The sequence below is a fragment of the Oncorhynchus mykiss genome, chromosome 1 (assembly GCF_057628025.1).
Source record: "Oncorhynchus mykiss isolate SJ-2025 chromosome 1, ASM5762802v1, whole genome shotgun sequence".
In the NCBI taxonomy this organism is placed as follows: Eukaryota; Metazoa; Chordata; class Actinopteri; order Salmoniformes; family Salmonidae; genus Oncorhynchus; species Oncorhynchus mykiss.
Window position 1 is genome coordinate 26,541,288 of NC_143022.1, and position 23,122 is coordinate 26,564,409.

General features: G+C 41.2%; 1 protein-coding gene across 6 annotated transcripts in view; it reads left to right on the forward strand.

The window, feature by feature from the left end:
- The window catches only part of LOC110519941 (zinc finger protein ZFPM1), a 95,478-nt gene that overhangs the window by 38,672 nt on the left and 33,684 nt on the right, over positions 1-23,122 (forward strand). For 4 of the 6 annotated variants that reach the window (XM_021596842.3, XM_021596832.3, XM_090217246.1 and 1 more), the window contains exons 2-3: positions 9,160-9,306; positions 12,958-13,086. In XM_021596842.3, the coding sequence (XP_021452517.1) occupies positions 9,160-9,306; positions 12,958-13,086 (276 nt within the window). The remainder of the gene's footprint in view (positions 1-9,159; positions 9,307-12,957; positions 13,087-23,122) is intronic. The other 2 variants (XM_021596853.3, XM_090217434.1) reach the window with 1 other exon arrangement.

Genomic DNA, 23,122 nt, shown 5'->3' on the forward strand with positions numbered 1-23,122 from the left:
TAGCCGCCTGGCAACTCAACTCCCCCTGGTTCTCCCCTCATGTGCTCTGCTCCGGCTGTACTTTCCGCCCAAGAGCAAATACGACTATGAAGAGGAGATAGACACAGTTGCAGCTGCCTTTTTTCCTCGTTAGGTGAAATTATTGTCAATGTTGTTAGTGGTGGTTGTGTTTATGTCTCCGTGTGTATTGTGTTGTGTGTGTGTGTGTGTGTCTATGTATTATTGGGAGAGATAGGTATCCAAAATAGCCCTCCCACATACAGAAAAAATGACGCAAAACCGTCTCTTAAAATGCAATTACATTTTAAACACAAGAAAATAGGCGCACATATTGTACATTGAGGATGTCTCCTTTTGACAACACACACATTCTGACACAATGTACATCTGATAATGAGTGAACAATAGGCTCAGACCTATAGGGTCCTGCGCATATAACCTCTATGGGATAGTATCACACACACACACACACACACACACACACACACACACACACACACACACACACACACACACACACACACACACACACACACACACACACACACACACACACACACACACACACACACACACACACACACACACACACATTCTCACACTCTTCACATACACTGCTGCTACTCTGTTTATTATCTATACTGATTGCCCAGTCACTTTTACCCCTACCTCCATGTACATATTGCCTCAACTATTTTGTACCCCTGCACATTGACTTGGTACTTATACTCCATGTATATAGCCTCGTTATTGTTATTTGATTGTGTTACTATTTCCTTTTTAATTAGCAAATTTTTTATGACTTTTTAACTCTACATTTATTTATCCTTTATTTTACCAGGTAAGTTGACTGAGAACACGTTCTCATTTGCAGCAACGACCTGGGGAATAGTTACAGGGGAGAGGAGGGGGATGAATAAGCCAATTGTAAACTGGGGATTATTAGGTGACCGTGATGGTTTGAGGTCCAGATTGGGAATTTAGCCAGGACACTGGGGTTAACACCCCTACTCTTACGATAAGTGCCATGGAATCTTTAATGACCTCAGAGAGTACCAACATTGTTGGGAAAGGGCTCGTATGTAAGCATTTCACGGTAAAGTCGACACCTGTTGTATTCGGCGCATGTGACAAATACATTTAATTTGATTTGATCATGGTCTTGATAATAATGACCATATTTCACCAGGAGAGTGTTTGATGAGGTGCCAAGTAGGAACCGTTGTGATGTGTGTCTAGGGAGGGAAGGGACATTATTCAACATGTCCTAGAGAGGGAGCATATGCTGTACTGGCAATATAAAAACCTCATTATGATAATACAATGTCATTTCTAATCCACATTTAAACCTGTTGAACATTACTGTTAAATGTTGCTGTTTAGATGACTGTTATAGTTTCAACAGTTATTGTTATTATAAGTAGATGAACAAGGACAGTCAAAGAAATGAAAACCCTGTATGGTTGAGTTTAGAGGTCGACCGATTATGATTTTTCAATACCGATACCGATTATTGGAGGACCATATTATTGGAGGACCATAAATTTGTATTTATTTATTTATTTGTAATAATGACAATTACAACAATACTGAATGAACACTTATTTTAACTTAATATAATACATAAATGAAATCAATTTAGCCTCAAGTAAATAATGAAACATGTTCCATTTGGTTTAAATAATGCAAAAACAAAGTGTTGGAGAAGAAAGTAAAAATGCAAAATGTTCCATGTAAAATATGTGCCATGTAAGAAAGCTAATGTTTCAGCTCCTTGCTCAGAACATGACAACATATGAAAGCTGGTGGTTCCTTTTAACATGAGTCTTCAATATTCCCAAGTAAGAAGTTTTAGGTTGTAGTTATTATAGGAATTATAGGACTATTTCCCTCTATACCATTTGTATTTCATTAACCTTTGACTATTGGATGTTCTTATAGGCACTTTAGTATTGCCAGTGTAACAGTGTAGCTTCCGTCCCTCTCCTCGCTCCTAGCTGGGCTCGAACCAGCAACACAACAGCAATTAGCGCGCGCTAACTATCTAGCCATTTCACATCGGTTACACGAGCCTCATCTCGGGAGTTGATAGGCTTGAAGTCATAAACAGCGCAATGCTTGACGCACAACGAAGAGCTGCTGGCAAAACGCACGGAAGTGCTGTTTGAATGAATGTTTACGTGCCTGCTTCTGCCTACCACCGCTCAGTCAGATACTTGTATGCTCAGTCAGATTATATGCAACGCAGGACACGCTAGATAATATCTAGTAATATCATCAACCATGTGTAGTTAACTAGTGATTATGATTGATTGTTTTTTATAAGATAAGTTTAATGCTAGCTAGCTAGCAACTTATCTTGGTTTACTGCATTTACGTAACTTGTGGAGTGCAATGAGAGAGAGACAGGTCGTTATTGCGTTGGACTAGCATGATTGGGTCCCCCGAGCTGACAAGGTGAAAATCTGTCGTTCTGCCCCTGAACAAGGCAGTTAACCCACTGTTCCTAGGCTGTCATTGAAAATAAGAATGTGTTCTTAACTGACTTGCCTAGTTAAATAAAGATGAAATAAAGGTGTTTTTTTTTAAACGGCGCCCAAAAACATCGATTTCCGATTGTTATGAAAACTTGAAATCGGTCCTAATTAATCGGCCATTCCGATCGACCTCTAGTTGAGGTCACCAGCTCATTGCTAGGTCACAAAACTAGATGTTGCTATGCTCTTGAATATGTTACATTCCAGGAACCTGTTGAATTGAAGCCGTGTGAAGTTGATTGACAAATGCAAATCCTCTGATAATGATCTGTATTCTACACCCAAACATAGGTGATCAAATCTTATGTAATTTCCTTGCCATCACAGGATATTTTGTCATTGTGCCTTGGTGCACATAATGCCAGTTTGATGCCATTGATGTGGGGGAATATATCTCAAGGTTTAAGGGGTAGTTGGTATAATGAGTGTCTTAAACAACTTGCTTCCCCCCCTGCTGCCCATAAAGTGTCACACAATATCGACTCAAAGAATCTTGCCGAAAATTCTGTGTTAGTGTGTAGTGTAGCTCGATGAAAAAGTCAGAATGCCATTGTGAATGTAATGCTGTATAGTGTGTATCAGTGTCTGTGTTAAGTTCATAGACAGTTTGACTCTATCAGGGCTAAAAACACCATGTTCCAACATGGAAAACAAGAGGAAGATATATTTTTGTCCAGCAGAAATATCCTCTTGAGAGGTGGGGTTATCTGATAGATTGGTGTGAAGAGGTTTTGCTGATCTCCCCTTGCAAGGGTAGTTTTTCTCTCATGGGGCTATGAAGGATACACCTGCACTGGACCATCCATCACTATGGCGATGCTGGGCAGTGGGTAACTATGGTGCTATCGCTATCTACCATCACACCTGCCCTCTCATGGCCCACAGAGCAATATCCAGGCAGGGGGAAGCTGATCCCCCCTCCTCCATGTTATTGACTACTTCCTATTTTCCTTCCCTCTTCCCCTTCTCTTTCTGTGGGTTCATTCTTCCCATCGTGTCCCACCCTGTCATCTCCCCTGGACCATTATCAGGGAGACAGCTCCTGCTCATTAAGGAGTTAATTTTCTCTGTCCTATCTCTGATTTGTATAGTGAACCTAAAGCACTGTGAATTCTTAAAATTTCTTCTGTGTTATCAAAAGGGGAATGGGGGATATTTAATCGTTTAAGTAGTCTTCCTGGGGACTCTTTTTTTTTTGCTCTTCCCAGCAATGTAAAGAAATCCTGCTGAAGCCGCCCAGCTCAGTAATTCAGTTTTTAAAGCATGAAAAAAACCAGACTTGATGAAATTCCACTATCAGCTCCGAACCAATATGCAAAATATCTCGCTGGAAATCAAATAGCTATTATGTTTTCATTTCCACGTCGGCGTATTTGCTTAATGAAGAGGAGACAGATCAGACCAGCAGAGAGAGTCTGCAGGAGCCGATAACCGAGAACGGCTCCCAGCTATCCGCACAGAGTGACGCTCCCAGTCACAGTGTTTTTTTCAGAGCGAGAGGGAAGGGGGGGGGGGGGGGTAGAGAGGGAGGAAGGGAGAGGAAGAAAGAGGGAGAGCAAGACTATAAAAGGGAGATGGCAGGGTGAAAATGGGATAAATAGAGGGATGATGATTATAGGACGAAGAGAGGGATGTAGTAAAGGGAAAAGAGAGTGAGGAATAGAGAGAAAGTGGGCGAGAGATTTAGTTTAGGGCGGTGTAAAGGAAAATGGGGGAGGGTTTGTCAAAGCTTCTGTACCTCATTGCTCTGTCCGGGGATTTGACTGTTTGATGTTTGACGTCCTGCTGTCACGTCCAAATTCGGGATCAGGCGGGCCCTGTTTGAAGTGCTCCAATGCCCTGTGCATATAAATATCATTACCACACATTATCATCATATTATAATCACACTCATTATCATAAATATTGTAATCGCTCATTCATATGATTTCACTGATGGTGTTGAGACGTTTTATGCAGATATATTTTTCTATTTAGTTGCAGGCTATAACTCTCATATCTGTCTGCATATATTTTATGACTGTCTGGCTGTTTTTAGTCTGGTTGTATTTAACAGTTGTGTGACAGAGTACTGCTCACAGATATGCTACTGATTTATAAAGTGAGGGAATAAAATGAGGCTCGTCACAACATTAGCTCTCTGAGATACATTGGTATTGAACATGTTAAGACTGATAATTTATTATTGAAAACAGAGTTGTATTTGATTCACAGTTCCTCCACTATGCCACCAAAATGTCTTAACCAAGAGTTTGACATCAGACCAATTCTTACATAAATATATTGTGTTGTGATATGTCTTGCCATCCAGGTCTGGTCATATTGTATATCAGTACACTTTTTATATATTTTCTATAATGGCTATGTGCCCTAATCATGGATACCAGAATATCAGAGGTACACAAGTTGTTTTGAAGTAGGTCATGTGTAATTGTATCTACGACACCACACGTCCTGCGCGTGATGGTCTTGTGGGCGGATATTCTAACAGTTTTCAATGTAATGTTATCTTACTGTTGTCTAGGTTACAACTCGGCCCGATTTGTATATTTAATCCTTGATACCTACATGTACCTCTGATGATTGAATATGCCTTAAAGTGCTTTTCTATAGCCATGTTTTGTATTGTATTCACACCCACTATGCCCACTAGCATATTCAGTGTGCGGGCCTTTCTGTTCTTTTCATATTTACTTTATTAGTCTAGCAGCTATGTCTTCTATGACATGAGATTCAGCCACTAAAATGTGGATGACTTATTTTCTGTTCCACAACCCCAACATTCTACATAAAATGTGTGTTTATGAAAGAAAGGTAGGTAGTGTACCAACCATACTTATTTCCCATTTATGCCCATGTACAAGCATTGTAGAGTGTGTGACTGCCCACTGGCCTGTGGATTCTCTCCAGCCTCTATGTGGGCCTGGGTCTTCACTGATGGCTGTCGAGGGAGCCAAGGAGTGGTATGATCATTCTGAACCCAGTTAGAGTGGTGTGCCGGCCCCTATCCATTGCTCTAACTCTCTACACCTGTCTGTCTGCAGCCAGACCACAGTGAGTCCCTGCCACTCATCAGCTGGCAGGGCAGTGAGAGTCCTCAGGCTTATCGGCTATGTCAGGGACTGTGGTGACATCAGTCACGTGGCACCTCTGGCACCCGTCACTTCACTGCACCCTGGTCTGTCATCTGTCGGTCAGTGGAGTACTTAACCATCATTGCAGGAGATTTGGAGATCTGCAGAGGGATCAATAACGTCACCAGGATTTCACAGGTGTTGAAAAATTGATATGTTTTGCTAGATTTTTGAACATTTTCTGAGTAATCAATGAAGTCATCATTGCCTCGGATCATAGACAATTTTTTGTTGTTGTTGCTAGACATCAAATTAGAGAAATCAATCTGATCGCATGGACTGAATTCTTTGCACAGTATAACAAAAGCTGAATTCTGATCATTGAAATGGGCTTTGAACGGGTTCAGCTGGGAAGACATTATAGAACAGAAGTTCACATAATGTTTGGTTCGTTATTCCCTTTAATCTGATCAATAAGAGGCTCCTCTTCAGCATGTGACTCAGTCAGGTAGCCCAGTTCCCTCCTCAAGAGTACATACCAAAGGGGCCTCTCTTACTCTAAATATCCTCCTTTAAGACGTTCTTCTTTCTCACAAATCTCTGATTGTCTGATACAAGTAGCGCTTCTCTTCTAGTTTTACTGTTTTGTAAGATGGTTATTAATGTAAGAGCTGGCGAGGGGTGGCGGCTGTTTAATCAGGCTTGTTGAGCATGCAGGTTTGATGTGTTGTCTCTGTGTTTAATCACCGCTGCTGAGCACACTGGTTTGATGTGGACGGCGAGTTAATAAAGCAGTATCTCCTCTGCCTTCATCAGCTCAACACTTTGTTCTGTGCTGCCTTAGAGTGTCAGATAGAGTTAGAGGCTGCTCTGAGTTCTTTCCCCTTCTCTCTCTCTTTTTCACTCATGTCCTTAAGATTACCAACTTCTGTGTCACAGATGCATGCAGGCTAGTATTTGTGTGTGTCTCTGTGAGAAAGAACACATATGACTGGCTTGAGACTTATTTCAGAATCTGGCTTATGGCATCAGTGCAGGTCATACTACCTGTCTCTCACATGCAGGTATTCAATGGTTCAATACTTTTTGGATTGATATTCCGGACACTTGCTCCTCAAATCACACTAACATACAACTCTGTGAACAACTCTGTGTGATACATTCCTGGGTTGTTTTTCAGATAGGTAATGTACCTAATTAGATTGGTTAGCAAAGTCATTTATTTATCCCATTCTTTGATTTGTTCAGTCAAATTCTGATATCCATTTATTTAACGAGTTTTAAAGTTATAATTAGTGGTTATAACTTTGAAAAGTGCAAATAAAGTTGGATGGTACAATGCTTATCAAGTAGCCTGTACTATCCTTTCTTCCAACTATCCTGAAGAGAGAAAAATATAATATTTCTTAGTAGATAAAAGAGGCAAAAGTTAAAACTTTTTCCACACCATTTGATGTCTGAAAGCAGTGATGCGGCGATTGATTCATTAAACCAGAACACTAATGAGGAAAGAAATCATAATTCAAACTTACATTTTAAACACGAAATATAATTGGAATTTTATACAGAGAAGTCTCTTTGTACAATTATGATTAAAGGAAAATTAATTGTATGAAAATGTTCTCACAGATACTGAAAATTATATCAACCAAAGCTCGAGCCACATAATTCAAAAAATATTGTGTTCGGGATCGATCTTTTTTCTTTCCTCTATTTTATTTGTTAAGGTTCAAATCTAACTGTGTTAATTTTATCTGAAATTACAGTGAACCATTACAGTGAAATTAGCCTAAAGATGTTTCATTTACAAAGACAGAAACACTTTTGTCAGGCAGCAATTGTTTCCAAGCATTATCTCCGCCTCGTTTTAATTGCTTGGAAGTGAAATTAACAGAATTAGAAAAATAGCTTTTTCCTTTTTCTACAAGACTCTTTATTCACGGGTATTGTTGTGTGCTTTGTATAGATTATAGGGCTCTTTGTTCTATGAGTGTAAATATATACGCCCCCGGTCACGGCTTTAGCTTGGAACAATCCCACTTCGCTCATCACAACCTCATGGAAATTAATTTACAAACTATGGGGTAAAATCCCATTTTAATATGCAGCATTAATTTGACTAAAATATACTTGTTTAAAATGATGCGTTGTGCCCCAATACTTAATTGTAATGCCTTGTGTATGCATTTGTTTGGTTTCTTCTCCCATGGTAATCAGTAGAATGTTAACCATTTACACTGACTTGACAGTTCCTAATCCTCTTTATGGAATAGGTCCGTGGATTAATTTATAATCTGTCTCTCAGTGTTCTCATGGGAATAGGCTGTGAAGTTCTGTCTACAGAGAGTTGTGTCATCCAATGTGATTTGAAATACTGGTGGGCTTTTTTTATATTAGAGGGGTCTCATGTAGAACCTTTTCTGTGTGTTTCTCAAACACTGAGGAGAGAGCTGCACCCATTAGAAATAAGAATGAGAATGTCTTTCTATGTATTTTCCCGACCCGTACCAATAGAACGAGACAATGAAGAACAGCAAAGTGATGAAGGGGACAGGGTCTGAGGTTTTGTATTTTCATCCTTTGTTTTATTTAGTCTGAATGACAATTAATATAATGCATATGAATTCATTTTTATTATTTTAAAACATAATATTCAAAATCTCTATTATCATGCGTTAATTTAGGCTATCCTCACCGGTCTAAAATAGCCCAGCAGTGTAATCGTGAGTAGTCAGCAGGGATTATAGAAATGCAATGTCAGGTGTGATGTGAGTTAATCATTTTATGACAGTATTAAAACCCCTTTAATGTACCAAATATAAAATGTATTATCAGTGTTGTGTTCAGGGAATGGCAACATTTTCCCCACACATTCAATCTATTGCGCAGAATTTGATATCCTTAATTTTTCTGGGGCCACACCTAATTCTACGATACCAATTTTACAAGGGACATGAAATGTAAAATGAAATAACTTCAGAGCTTTCTGTTCAGTAATCTCTACTGGATAGTGACAGCACAATATTCTATTGTAATTTTATTCAATTCAAATTGATAAATATATCGTCATGAATTTCGGGCTCCTGAGTGGCACAGCGGTCTAAGGCACTGCATCTCAGTGCAGGAGGCGTCACTACAGTCCCTGGTTTGAATCCAGGCTGTATCACATCCGGCCGTGATTGGGGGTCCCATAGGGCAGCGCACAATTGGCCCAGCATTGGCTGGGGTAGGCCATCATTGTAAATAAGAATTTGTTCTTAACTGACTAGCCTAGTTAAATAGAGGTTAAATTAAAAATTAACTGACTAGCCTAGTTAAATAGAGGTTAAATTAAAAATTAACTGACTAGCCTAGTTAAATAGAGGTTAAATTAAAAATTAACTGACTAGCCTAGTTAAATAGAGGTTAAATTAAAAATTAAAAAATGAATTAGGGTATGGATTTCTTCACCTGATGTTATTATGCTGTGGGTTAGTGGTTGATGCCTTCACATAAATGAGTAAAAATGTTCAATTTAATTAAATGCTCCCTCTTGATTCTTCTGGAAGGTTCTACTGGGGACCTGGAAGGTGATGAGGACAACACACCTGATGACGTCAGCCTATCAGGCGATGAGGGTGGAGCCTCGGACCCAGAGGACTCAGCAGAATGTGACAGCTCCAGTCCACCACCATATACCCCCCTGTACATTGAAGGTGAGCTCTCACACCTCTGTTCACCCCCCTGTTCAATGAAGGTGAGCTCTCCCATCTATGTTTACCCCCCTGTACAATGAATATGCGCTCTCTCAGCCTGGGGTAGCACTGAGAAACATACAGTTGTTCTCTTGAAAATCTTTACTCATTTATGTGAAGGCATCAACCACTAACCCACAGCCCAATAACATCAGGTGAAGGAATCCATACCCTAATTCATTTGAATTTTTTACATTTATTTAACTTTATTTAACTAGGCTTGTCAGTTAAGAACACATTCTTATTTACAATGATGGCCTAACCATGCAACATAACTCAGGGAGTGCCTGGTGTCGTCTTAGCTCATATCTCTGAGCTGGTAAGCTCAGATGCTGTGAACGTCATGGCTCTGTGCCAGTGTTCCCAAACATATGCCCCTCAAATTCTAGTGCCAGTGCCAGCTCCCTGGTTCCCCTCTTAAATACCGCTTTCCATTCTCCTCCAGGGCATCAACGTTTTTTGGAAAGTGCCCTGTTTCATTCTGTGGAGCTTTCTGTGGTGAGCTCGTCATGTCAGTTGGTTAATACAACAGTTAGACTTCTGTTATGGCACCATGATCTTGGAGATTGATAGCATCGTCTCAGTCTCGTTGTCAGTCATTTTGTACTAGTAATTCATTTTATACTTGTCTTTCTTCACTACTGTAGGTAAGACTGAGGCCTAATTGTTATGTTGACTCAAGGATTATTTTAGATTTGGATTGATGATTTCAATGATTCACCCTATTTATAATTTCTTGATTAGTTGTACGGTAAAATATACATTCTGTGGTTCCTGGGTTATAAGTTATAAACTCTCTCAAATCAACTGCCAGTCCTATGTAACCACTAAACTCATAAATTCATCATATCTCAATATCTCACTACTTGTTAATTGTTAACTTAAACTGTACAGAATAGGTACACACCATAAATGAATGTTAAAAAATATTATTTCACATTTTCCTTATGTCTAAAGCATCGACCAAGGTTTCCTTTTGATCAGATCTTGCCATCACTGCTTGGCCCCACATCTTTTCCTCAGATTTTCCACTTATCCTGTGATAGTGGAGTTTGGAGAAATATTATTTTGAGTTATTCAAGATTTCTGTATTTCTTATTTCAATCATAAAAATTCCTGCTCTTGTGAAATTTGGGGCTGGAGTGATAAGCGTCTGTTCGTTGGCTTGGTTTGATAAACCCATGTACATTCTGTCAGGTGTTAATCAAGACTACATTAGAGATTACCCATTTGTGTGTGTGTGTGTGTGTGTGTGTGTGTGTGTGTGTGTGTGTGTGTGTGTGTGTGTGTGTGTGTGTGTGTGTGTGTGTGTGTGTGTGTGTGTGTGTGTGTGTGTGTGTGTGTGTGCGTGTGTGTGTGTGCGCGCGCGCGCGCGTGTGTGTGTGTGTGTGTGTGTCGCCTTCAGCTTGTATACTGCAGGTGAGGATGAGAGAATTAAATGTGATTGTGTGTGTGGGCTAAGAATAAAATGTTGATTATATTTCAGAGGCAAATAGTGTGTAATTTTGTGTGTTTCTGTTTTTTTCTCGTCTTTGTCTTCTTCCCCGCAACTGAATGGAGAAAAGCGACACGTCACCTTGTTGATTTAACTCTCTCTCCCTGGGGTTCCTCAGTTGCCCAGTGCTGCCATTATCATCTCTCTGTAAATCAACCGTGTTTGACGAACCTGCTCTTTCAACCTGGGATCAATACCAGGTCTTTATCAGGCCAGCACTGGCTAATAAAGGCAAGGTCCCTTATCTACCATCTGGGAGAGAGAAACAGAGGCGATAACCGCCTGATAACTTTGAGAGAAAAACACATTCTACCAGTAACAGGACCCGTTCTGTGTTCATCTTCTAGCCAGAAAACAAATATATTAATTCACACAGTAAATTGAACACACACACACACACACACCACTCATCTGCTCAATCCATCTCTCTCTGTCATGGTGTGACTTTGCTTCCTTTCAATGTTCCTTTAATCTCTGCGTCTGATGTGGTCTATGGTCTACAGGTGAATGCAGAAACTAAGTGAAACAAGAACCCTTGTCAGAGACATTAGGCTTATCAAAATATGGTAGTCAAAAAGTGGTGAGTGAGAGAGGCCAACACTACTGCTCCAAATATCTCTCTCTTTTCTTAGGGCCTTTGCGCTCAAGTAGCATCCCTGTTTTTGTCTCTAAGGGAACTGGTGGAGTTCAGAGCGGACAACAACGCAGTAGGGAGGGAGATGCAGAATGAATAAGAAGTTGGGGAGGACAAAGAGGAGTCTGTGTGTAGAAGTTCAGGTTGTTGGGTGACTTTGCCCTGCAGGTGTGACGGGAAGTTCTGCTTATCAGATTGATGGAGGCTGTCTCGGTTGGGTGGGGGTGGAGGAGAGGAGGGGGGGTGGGGGGCAGAGAAGGGAGGGGGGTAGTGGTAGAGAGTGAGGGAGAGAGGGGGCGGCAGAAAAGTCTCTGTTGACTCCTCCTCGACTCAGATGATATGGGAGATAATATTGATAATATTAAACGCAATAACTGTGGTTCCAGCTCCACTCCCCCAGCTGAGCGCTGCAGGATAAAATCAATGTGCCATTCAATGTGATTTATAGCTGAAAATAACGGGACTGTTTAGGCAGGGAGGGAGGATTGGTAGTGTGTGTGTGTGTGTGTGGGGGGGGGGGGGGGGGGGGGGGGGGGTCTGATGTGCTGGGAAAGGCTGAGTGTGTGTGGTGGGTGTTGATGGTTGATTTATTTGACGATGCAGATCTAATCTCCAACTGTTACATTAATAACAGCACCTCGGCGTCACGTGGGCTGACGTTTATGGCTGGTATCGATCGAGAGCTATCGCTGTTTATCTGAGCGGGAATGCAATGGTAAACATGCCCTTTGTGCACACGACTGAGGTGTTATCGGGGTGGGGTGATGGGGAGGGGGCAGGGGCGGGAGGGAGGGAGAGTCCCTCTGATTAAGCTATTGGCTAATAATCAACCCATTCGGCCAGGTAGGAACACTCTGGAAGTAAAGTGTATGATACCAAAGTCAAAGAGGAGGTTGAGTTCTCCCCATACAGTGATCACTTCGATCAGAGGGAGCGATTCAGTAGTCACCTTCATCAAAGACAGACAGGGATATTGATGGCAGTGATTAGAGTGTATATTGTGTCTGTCTGTGTCTTTGTTGAAGGTGATTTGCCTTTATGAGACAGAGAGAAACAGAGAAAGAGAGGGAGAGATCACTAGACATGGTCTCTAATGAGGTTTTCTCTCTGTGGTCCATCTCCATACTGAGGTGTTGTGTTACACAGCTATGGAGGCTTTATTCTGAGGGCTTTGATCAACAGACAGGAACCGCTACTGACGAGGAAAGTCTGTATGGGGTAGATGCAATGTACACACGCACACACTCACTTGTGATGAAGTGACATTCCATATACACACACACACACACACACACACACACACACACACACACAGAGATTAAATAAATGAAGAGGAAAATGTATAAATACTGTAGCCTCTGGATGGACATCTAGCCTCTTATGAATTGTCTTCATTTTTATAATGTCTCTAGTATGATAATATACACCAACCCTGTTGTTTGTGTGGATGTCTCATTATTCTAATGACCTCTTCTTTAAACAGAGCCAAGGACACATGACTGCCTTGGTGCACCTGATGATGAGGATGAGGAACAGAAAGGTCCAACTCACACTGAAGAAGAGGGGGAGGAGATGGAAGAGGAGGAAGACGGGCCACATTGGAGAGGTCCAGGTGAGTCAGTTTGTCTGTCTGTCCGACTGGTCTGAGACTGTGAATCCATGTCTAGTTTTGCTCACTATTTTGTCTTGTTTGTTGTTTAGAGCATGTGCTATGTGTTTTTGTGTCATAATATCGTCTTAACTAAGGGTTAGAGGTGTAACGGTTCACCAACCCATGGTTCGGTACATATGGCTGTTTTGGGGTTACGGTTGGGTTGGGTTTCTATACAGCGGGAAAATGAAATGCCAGCAGTTACTGTAGTTAATTTTCATTTATAGAGAAAAATATTGGTATTCCTGATTCCATATATGATCATGAGTCATAATGCCTGATGAAATGCCTTAAATGAAAACACACGATTACTCATCATTACTCAATAAAGTGCAATATGCGTGTGAAATCAATATGTAAACATGGCTCAGACATTGTATAGGCCTATGCTACGTTTTCTTACAAAGAGAAAAATATGAGCACCTGTGACTCATAAAGGGGGCGTGTCTGTAGCATGGTACTTGTCATTTCCCACTCCAGGGTAATGTGATGGGCTGTCACTGTGAAGTAGCCCTGTAGCCCTGGAGGTTCATCCATCTGTAGTAAGCACAACACAGGGTGCGTTAACCAATTCTTTGAAAACTTCAGCTTTGCTTATATAGAGCGGGTACTAGCTGTTTGCTGAAATGGGTGTAAGGAGAAAGTTTGTAATGTGGGTCGAGCACTTTCATGAGGTGCTGAAACTCCCTATTCTTCTCAACCACCGAGAATTGGTGCATATCCATGGCTATAAACATACCTATCGCTCTAGTCATTTCTCTGGCCCAGTCAGCTGCGAAGGGCTGCTTGAATGCAGAGGGGAGACGAAGTTGTGTTGTTTCTTTGAGTTTCTGTCTTGGTCCGCAGGTAGGAATACTGGGGTGATGTCGGCGTAAATTCGTCAGCATGTTTGAGGTGTTGGCAGCTGTATAGGCTATTCTCGTTGAGCAGTGGCGACATACTCTCTCTGTCCATCCCCTTTGTAATCTACTGGGAAGACAAAATGTTCCCAAACTGAAGATTTAAACGATGATGGAGAATCTTCCTCCAGGTTTATCGACCCCACCACTCTCCATCGTACAGAGCTAGTTCCCGGCTGCGCCTTACAAAAGGACAGTTTGAAATGCGGCAATTAAGATGAGAATTTTGATTACAGCGTGCGCACAGGCTCTAGTTGTTTTAATGGAAGAGCCTGAAAAAAATGTCTGCTCAGATTTACTCAAGAGGCATGCAACGCAGCGAAGGCATAGCCTATATGCCTAGTGCTTTTTACTTGTTTATTTTTGATATATTCATTCAGGTTCACAGTGCAGACAAAACGCGAGGTCCCCGTACCGAACGGTTCAGTACGAATGCGTGTACCGTTACACCCCCCAACACTTTACTATTTTGTAAAGTAAGTGTGAGTGTGTTTAAGCTGCTGTGTTATTGTGTAGATGGTGTGTTGTGTCCAGGCTGTTGTTTGGGAGAAGCAGCCATTAACGTGACAATGGGATTTGATTCAACTTGTTACAAAAACATGTCTTAGAGCACAAACATGGACCAGAGAAGATAACAAGCAATTGCCATAATTTTATTTTTTTCCTCTCTCTTATCATAGCTGTTTTGTTATTTATTTTTCTTCTCTTGTGTTGTCTACAATGGGTTCAATAATGTAAGGATCCACAGGATCTATCTTTCATATTTCTTTTCAAGCTGTGCATGTGTGCTTGTGTGTGCCCATCAGTGTGCATGTGTCCGTGTTTTAATTCTTCTAGTTGAGGATGTTTTCATTATCGTCATGTCCCAGCCTGTCCCTTTAACAGTAATTGAAGCGATATTAATTGCTGTGTGGTTGCTGGTTGATGGCAGCACAGTGATGTTAGTGTGATAGGCTTTTTCCTCACAAACTAACTGCCGGGAGAGCGAGAGAGGGGGAGCGAGTGAGAGATAGCCCTTCTATCAGTACTGAAGCAGGCGCTGTCTTTATCAGGAGCACGATTGGCAAAAGGGAAACTTTGACCAGTCTGAATTTTTCTCTTATCGTTAAGAACCCCCCCCCCCCCCCCCCAACCTCTCTCTTCCATCCACCCCCACCACTGGTCTCTCCATCACCACTAACAACCCCCCCAACACAGACATGCACTCATTCCCTCTTGTTTTTTTCTCTCCCTCTCTTTTTTTCTGAATGTTAGGAGTGGAGTCATGGTGAACGTGGTCTTGTTCATACATTCGTTTAGGCTCTATCAGCTATTTCCCACAAGCCTCTGGGAGAGGAACATTTTCTTGTATGGAAAAGGCTTTTATCTCCGTCTTCTTTATGAGTCTTAGCATTCCGCTCATTCCTTACTGTCACTTAGTTTAGCCCTGTTTTTGGTTCAGACTGATATCTGTTTTTGTCCCCTGGCTGTCCATCTGTCTGTCCATCTGTCTGTCCACCTGTCTGTCCACCTGTCTGTCCATCTGGGTACAGGGGTTTCAGGTGGTTTAGACTAGAGAGCAGGGTCTGGTCAGATCCTCACCACAGACATCCCAAGCTTCATCACACCCATCTTCATCTCCTTCTTCCTCGCTCTTTCTTCCTCCCTCTCTGCTTCTCTCTCTCTCTCTCTCTCTCTCTTGCTCCCCTAAGCTGTCCAACTTAACAATTTTCCTCCTCACAAATGCAGACTGTCATGCTCATGTCTGCCAGAGATTGGTGCTTGCCCTCAATTTATCTGCTTTCTAGATGTTTATGTCATGGCAGCCACGCCTCATGTGGGAAATTTGATATATTCTGTCTTCAGACCCTCTCATCTCTCTCTCTCTCTGTCATAATGAGTCAGTGATGAACACAATCATTCATATTTTTCATACATTTACAGTGTAGAAATATTTTCCATGTAATTTCCAATCCTGGCCAAAATTAGAATGTGAATTAGAATTAGTGTGAATTAGAATTAGAGTGTGAATTAGAATGTATCTGTTTACACATTATTATTTCAGCAATTCTTTATAGAAATTGTATTTCTATTTTCTTAAACCTATTTAGCTGCTTTATATATAGGGACATTGCCCTGTGTAGGGTGCCGTCTTTCGGATGGGACATTGCCCTGTGTAGGGTGCCGTCTTTCGGATGGGACATTGCCCTGTGTAGGGTGCCGTCTTTCGGATGGGACATTGCCCTGTGTAGGGTGCCGTCTTTCGGATGGGACGTTGAACGGGTTTCCTGACTCTCTGTGGTCATTAAAGATCCCATGGCACTTATCTTAAGAGTAGGGGTGTTAACCCCGGTGTCCTGGCTAAATTCCCAGCCTGGCCCCATTCCATCATGGCCACCTAATATTCCCCAGCTTCCAATTGGCTCATTCATCCCCTCACCTCTCCCCTGTAACTATTCTCCAGGTCATTGCTGTAAACGAGAATGTGTTCTCAGTCAGCTTACCTGGTAAAATATAGTGTGATTAGAGTATTTATCCTGGTACGACCATACGATAAGTGGTTATCGTATGGTTGTAATCTACACTTTCACCCAACTGATTGATATGAGTATAGACAATAGTTATCAAGAAGTGTTTTGAATTTATTATTTACGTTCACTGTCTATCAAAACATTGCCTTTGTGGCATTTATTTATAGTGAAAATCATGAAAATCAAAAAGATGCTTTGATTATAAGCAATATTTTTTTTTAAAGGTGCTTTCTAGAACCTTGGGGTTCTTCAGCTGTCCTCATAGGAGAAACATTTGAAGAACTTGGTTGCAGTTAGTACCATTTTGGGTTCCAAGGGGTTCTACATGGAACCCAAAAGGGTTCTTTCTGGAACCAAAAAGGGTTATTCTATGAGGACAGAACCCTTTTGGAACTGAGTGTAGCTCAAATATCTCTTTAATGAATGATATTATTGCTATATTTTGCAGACCATTGTCTTTATTCTGAAAGGAATCGTGAAGATGAGGTGTGCGTGTGTGTGTGTGGTGCTATTTTCGTGTAATGGAGTTGGTGTGTGCAACATAAGGAGTTTGATGAGGGTGTGGTGGTGCAGAATAAAAGACAGTGGCTGGGACCCAGTGTCAGGCAGGAATAGTGTGATACGGTAAAGCTGCTTTTTCATCTAGAATGTGTCCCGCTGCATGATATGCAAAATAAATTATGAAGATAAAAAAATATATATATTTTCAATGACCTTGCTGGCTGGAGGGTTTGATATTTTCCTCTCTGCTTCAAATTCTTGATATGCAAATCGCCGTCACAGTAATCCCTTGTGGCTCCCGGACCATCACTCCTGTCTATCCTCTACATACAGAACAGAACAGACCGAGTGTCACTGAGCTGCAGAATCAGACCCGGAGAACCTAGCAGACTGGCAAAAGCATTCCTGCCATGCTAGCATTTTACACTATCCTTATCCTCCAGAGTTATTCAAATGATCACCAATAAAACATTATGATTATTAATAATTATCAGACAGGGTGGATTTTTTATTATAGGGGAACATGGAGAGGCATAGAATATGCATATCATCAATGGCATAAAAATGATGAGAATTTATTTGGGGGAGCAGGTGGTGGAGGTGGGGCTCTGATAGGAAGGTGTGTATAGTAGGTTAGGTTCTCTGTCAGCAGAGGGGCTGAATCTGCATGTCCCTCTATAGGAGATCTCTGCAGAGGGAATTAGACAGAAGAGGGATGAGCTGAACTGTCGTGGAAAAGGCAGAGGTTGAACTCAGATGGCTCCTGAGAGGAATATCAAAACCAAAGTATTGAATATAGTTGACTCATTTTAATCGTTACTTCATTAAAAATGATGACAATTATTATTATGAAGTCTTGTTTTTTAATCTGGATGTGAATGTGAATATGTGAATCATAAAGCAAATTCATGTACCTAACAGGAAGGTTTGTAACATGCCTTATGTTTTGGAGGTAAGAGTTTTGGAGACAATATTTTCCTGTGACAGAGAGCTTTTTCCACCACCATTCAGAATATTAAAGTCAGTAACGTTATTTGGAAAATTTGCATTGCGCGACTTTTTTTTTCCTGTGGAAAGATATTCATCAAAGTGGATCTTATTCAAATTAGTCTTGTAACAGGCTGCAGTAAATAACAGTTTTACTGTTGCTTGCAGAAGGCAGTGAAGGTATCAAGTGTTGTGATAAGACATTTGCATATTGTTTTTCAAAAGAATAAAACTAATAGCATTTAACCTTATGGTCTGTGTCGTATGAAGGAGAAGAGGAGGACCAATGCGCAGCGTGGTAAGTGTCCATATTGATAATTTATTATCACGAGAAACAAAACAGTCCTGTCTGGTGTAGACAGAATACAGAAAAAAATCACCCACGAAACACAATAGAAAACAGGCTCCCTAAATATGGTTCTCAATCAGGGACAACGATTGACAGCTGCCTCTCATTGAGAACCATACCAGGCCAAACACAGAAATAGCAAATCATAGAAAAAATAACATAGACAACCCACCCAACTCACGCCCTGACCATACTAAAACAAAGACATAACAAAAGAACTAAGGTCAGAACGTGACAGTCTGCTTCATGGACATCAACAAAAATACCAATCACAATATCGATTATTTTTTAGGACAATAATACTTTGTGTCTTTGATCTAGAGGCTGATTCTCAGAACAAGAACACATGTTTGTTTCGGGACCCACCAAAGTGATTATTTCATGGAAGAAGAGTACTGATTGTGGTGCTACAGTTTGAATTTCTGCACATTTCTGCAAAGGTGTGGGTGTATATGAAGAGTTTATTTCCAAAACTGTATATTCACCAATTTTTTTAATTTGTGTTTTTTCATCAGAAATTATTGTTTATGGGTACCTTCGTGTGTGTGTGAAATATTACTGTTCTCAGATTGTTACTTCTTGTACAACGGGTGGGTCTAATCCTGGACAATTAAAACTGCATTCCAGCCGGTGTCTATTCCACAAGTTACCACCAGCAAAAGCTATGATGTTGAAATGCCTATTTACTCTGTTCCAACTCACTGCGTAATCCACTGTCTCATCAGCCCAGCCAGACAATTTATAAACTAGATTTCCACTACAAAAAGCATTACCTACATTATCTACATTATCTCCCATTTCTTTTAAACTAGCAATTGTTTTTCAATAGCGGAGAATTGTATAAACCTTGCGGTCTTTCGCTCTGACATTTACAACATTGTTTCAGTATTGAAATTATATCTCCAGCTGCCTCATAATAATGAATGTGTGGGGTTAGCAGTCGGGATGAGACAGACAGGCAGGCAGCTTTTTTCAGCCAGTCGAAATCATAAATCAGCATCATTTTTAAGGATATGTACAAAGAAATGTCAATAAAAACAGTTAAAATTAAACGAAAGGCAGCTAGTTTGCAGTCTTTCCAGCTTCAGTTTGAAGTGATTGTGGCAGCTGTGTTGTTGGCCAGCTCCTTGGAACAACAGTGTCCTGACTAGAGAGCACATATGCCAGGCGAAATGGATGTATCCAAATAAATCTCACTAGAAAACCGCTTAAACAAAAGCAAAAGCAGCTACTTGCTGTTATTCTGGCTGCACTGTTTGACGTGACTGTAAGTTAGCCGCAAAGGATAAGAACATTGCCAGCCAGTATTGCAATGGAATATTTAAAACAAACGAATAGATAAAAAATGTTTTTTTTTGTCAATCATTATTTGAATATGTTTAACCCATTGTATAAAAGTGAAATTGTCCTCGAAGCAGGTGTTTGGAGGATATATTGGCACGGTTTGCTGGCCCTCGACTTCGCCTTAGATGTGTATGAAATATATATATATATATTTTTTTTTTTGCAAAACTTTATATATCCATTGTTTAGCTGGAATGGAATGTTCGTATCCTGTACATTTTAACTCAGTGTGTGGCTGTGATATTTACTTTTTGAAGAAAGAAAATTGCCTTTTTTATTTTCCCTCTGATCTGGTTGGCAGCGACTGCGGTTGTGTACAGACAGCCTGTTATCTGGGGGGGAGCAGAGGTGCCCAGCATTAGACGGTTAACTCCCGTCTCTACTGCTTGTCTGTACTGGATCTCCAGGGGTAGGGCTTTGGACTAGGCTTGAGGGGATGGGGTGAGGGAGTGTGTTTCACCCTATGGGGTAAGTTCAGGAATGTAGATATGAGGAGAATATTGATCTCTTGATATGTTCTCAAGCATCCACAGTAGAATGATGTACAGAAAGCTAATCACTCCTTGTATTTTGGTTATTGTTTCTTGTAACATTTCTATTGTAGTAGATGATTTTCTCACTCATTATCTCACTCACATTCTCATAGGATTGTGTCCCCTTTCTCTATGCCAATTGGACCTGTTGATGCTGTAGAAGTGTACAGTAACTGTGTTGGTTGCCTGGCCTCCTGTAGGCCTGTGTACATATTATAGAGGTTCCACACCTGCTCTGTCTCTACTGTAACCTTGGTTGGTGCGGTGGACCGTGGGACTGCTGTGGTTGAAAAGAAACTGCAACGGCAACCCAATGTGTGTCACATAAACCATTCTAGGCTGCTTGTGTTTGTGTGAGGCTGACTGTCACTCTGCCATCAAAGGCAAATGAGCTCCCTCTTTAATCTGTTCCTGTGAATAAATATGGTAGCCATTACATGTCTCACTGTGGTATAATGAGCTCACTATTTAATGATGGACCTGCTTTAGTTTATTTATCTATAATGAAGGAGCTAGCTAATCCTCAACTCCCCCCTCTATCTATGTTCCCTCTTCTCTCTCTCTCTCTCTCTCTCTCTCTCTCTCTCTCTGCCTTGTCTCTGTGTCACTCTGTTCCCCTCGTGATGATTGATAGGCGAGGGGTATAATCTAAAGGAACATTTCTCACTGCTGTCCCGGCCCTATCAGCCCAGCTGCTCCCATCGCCGATGTGTTAGTGCCTGCTGCCCGAGACAGTGCCATGGTGATTACGACCCTATCAGACGCCTGGCTTCTCTGCAGTGCTAGCCCACATCCTGTCCTTCGTACCACGCGTTTCAGTTTGTTCTTTCCCCCTCCTGTCCTCTATCTCTCCCCTGCCAGACTCACACCAGCTTCCCACTCCAGCTCACTGCTCCATTATGTAGTGTAGGTTTTTAGATCTGATATATGTGGTGACCCTGTCACATGTACTGTGGTGAGCTTGGAGAGGGTGACTGACTGGCCATCTTGGATTGTGGTGTAGCTATTTCTCATCTCAGTATGTTCTGATATGGATTGTTGGCTTGGTGTGCCCAAATGGAAGTATCTCTGGAATGACTGAATGTCCATACAGAACCTCCTCCACTGTGAGTCGATGAATTAGCACCAGGAAATGGGCATTTCTGACACTTTTTTCATGTTCTCCTCTCACAAAAGCTCAATTTCCTCATACAGTAGGTTTCTCTCACATGGCTGTTAATACTGTAGGAGCAAAGTAGCCATTTTAGGAAGTGGAACAGGAGAGGACTCAATTGTCTCTCCTCCGTTACTGGTACATCCTTTTGCTTACCCATGATTACTGTATATTACAGGAAGCCACTATTATGTTTAAACATTGTTGTCTGTTTTTAGACAGACACAAACCTGCACCATCATTATATAGCACCTTAGGCCTTCTAACTTTAGCTAGTGAATCTGAACATGGACCTGACTGTAAAGCTTCATTCTCTAATATCAACTTTTCAGGTTTCTTTCCAAGTCTACATCCTGACACAGCTATGATTGAAATGTCCTTCATGAAGCCAGAAGGAGTTGTTGAAGTAGAGTTAATGATTGAATTAATTATCGAAGTCACATACCGTACAATTAATTTTGTGGCTTTGCCCGAGTCTTTTTTTCCTCCATCTATGCGGAGAGAATGTCGAGAAACATTTTCTAATTAATTTATGTGTGATTATCAGGAGAGTTTCTTGAAGGTCTCCACTTTCAATTTATGAAAGGGTAGCAGTGGAGTTAGGGGAGGCTGGAAGAGATGGAGGCAAACACACACACACGCACACTCACTCACTTGCACACACATTCTCTCTTTCTCTCTCTCTCTTTAAAGGGGAGTTTTGGTGCAGCTCAGGGGTAGCAGTGGAGTCTTGATCAGATCTAACCCTTCTCCCCTGTCTGTGACCCTCCAGTCATACTGCTGCCCTCGGCCCTAACAATGTTGCTCTGTTTCACAGCTCTCTCTGTTGGTACAGTACAGCCTCCTGGAGACAGAGAGGCATGGGTACACTTAGAAATAAAGGGTTTTAAAATACTTATTTGCCTGTCCCCATAGGAGAACCCTTTTTGGTTCCAGGGGGAACCATTTTTGGTTCCAGGTAGAACCCTTTTGGCTTCCAAGTAGAACCCTCTGTGGAAAGTGTTCTACCTGGAACCAAAAAGGGTTCTGCAAAAATCCTATGGGGACAGCTGAATGACCATTTGTTTGGATCTAGATAGCACCTTTTTTTCTAAGAGTAGTAACTTTCACCGAGCCACTATTTATGATGACATGGTATTCTTTACATTACCTTGGGCTCCCTGCTGGCTGTGTTTTTAGAGTGATAAAGTAGCCTATACTTAAAGCATAAGCACTGCATAAGAGAACGCTACAGTACTAGTCGTGTATCTCTATCACAGGCTCTTATCACAAATAAACTTATTCAACCACTGGGCTTCTGAACTCAAAATGAAGTTTTGCATGTGAATGTCAGCATTCTTCACATTTCTGTCTGTATTCCCAGGGTTACATTTTGTCAACACTGCCTTGCCAACTTTGGGCTTACACATATTTTTCCCCATTTTGTTTTAAATTACTTGATCTTATTTAACATATTTGGATTTTGCATGTTCGGCATCTGCTCTTTCCTAGTGTATGTATTTTGCAGATAAAAGTTCAGCAGTGCAGTTAAGAGAAATTAGTTGGGTAAACAGTTGTAAATGTCAATGATAAAGTTCTGTTGAAGCTCATCTGATTAGCTTGGCGTCGCAGGTGTCTTATCTTTGCTGTGCAACAGAGTGTAAAATGGAAATTATTGCGTCCTGAGCATGAGAAATTTGTATTTTTTCAACTGAACCGATGCAGGACCCAAGGGACTGTGT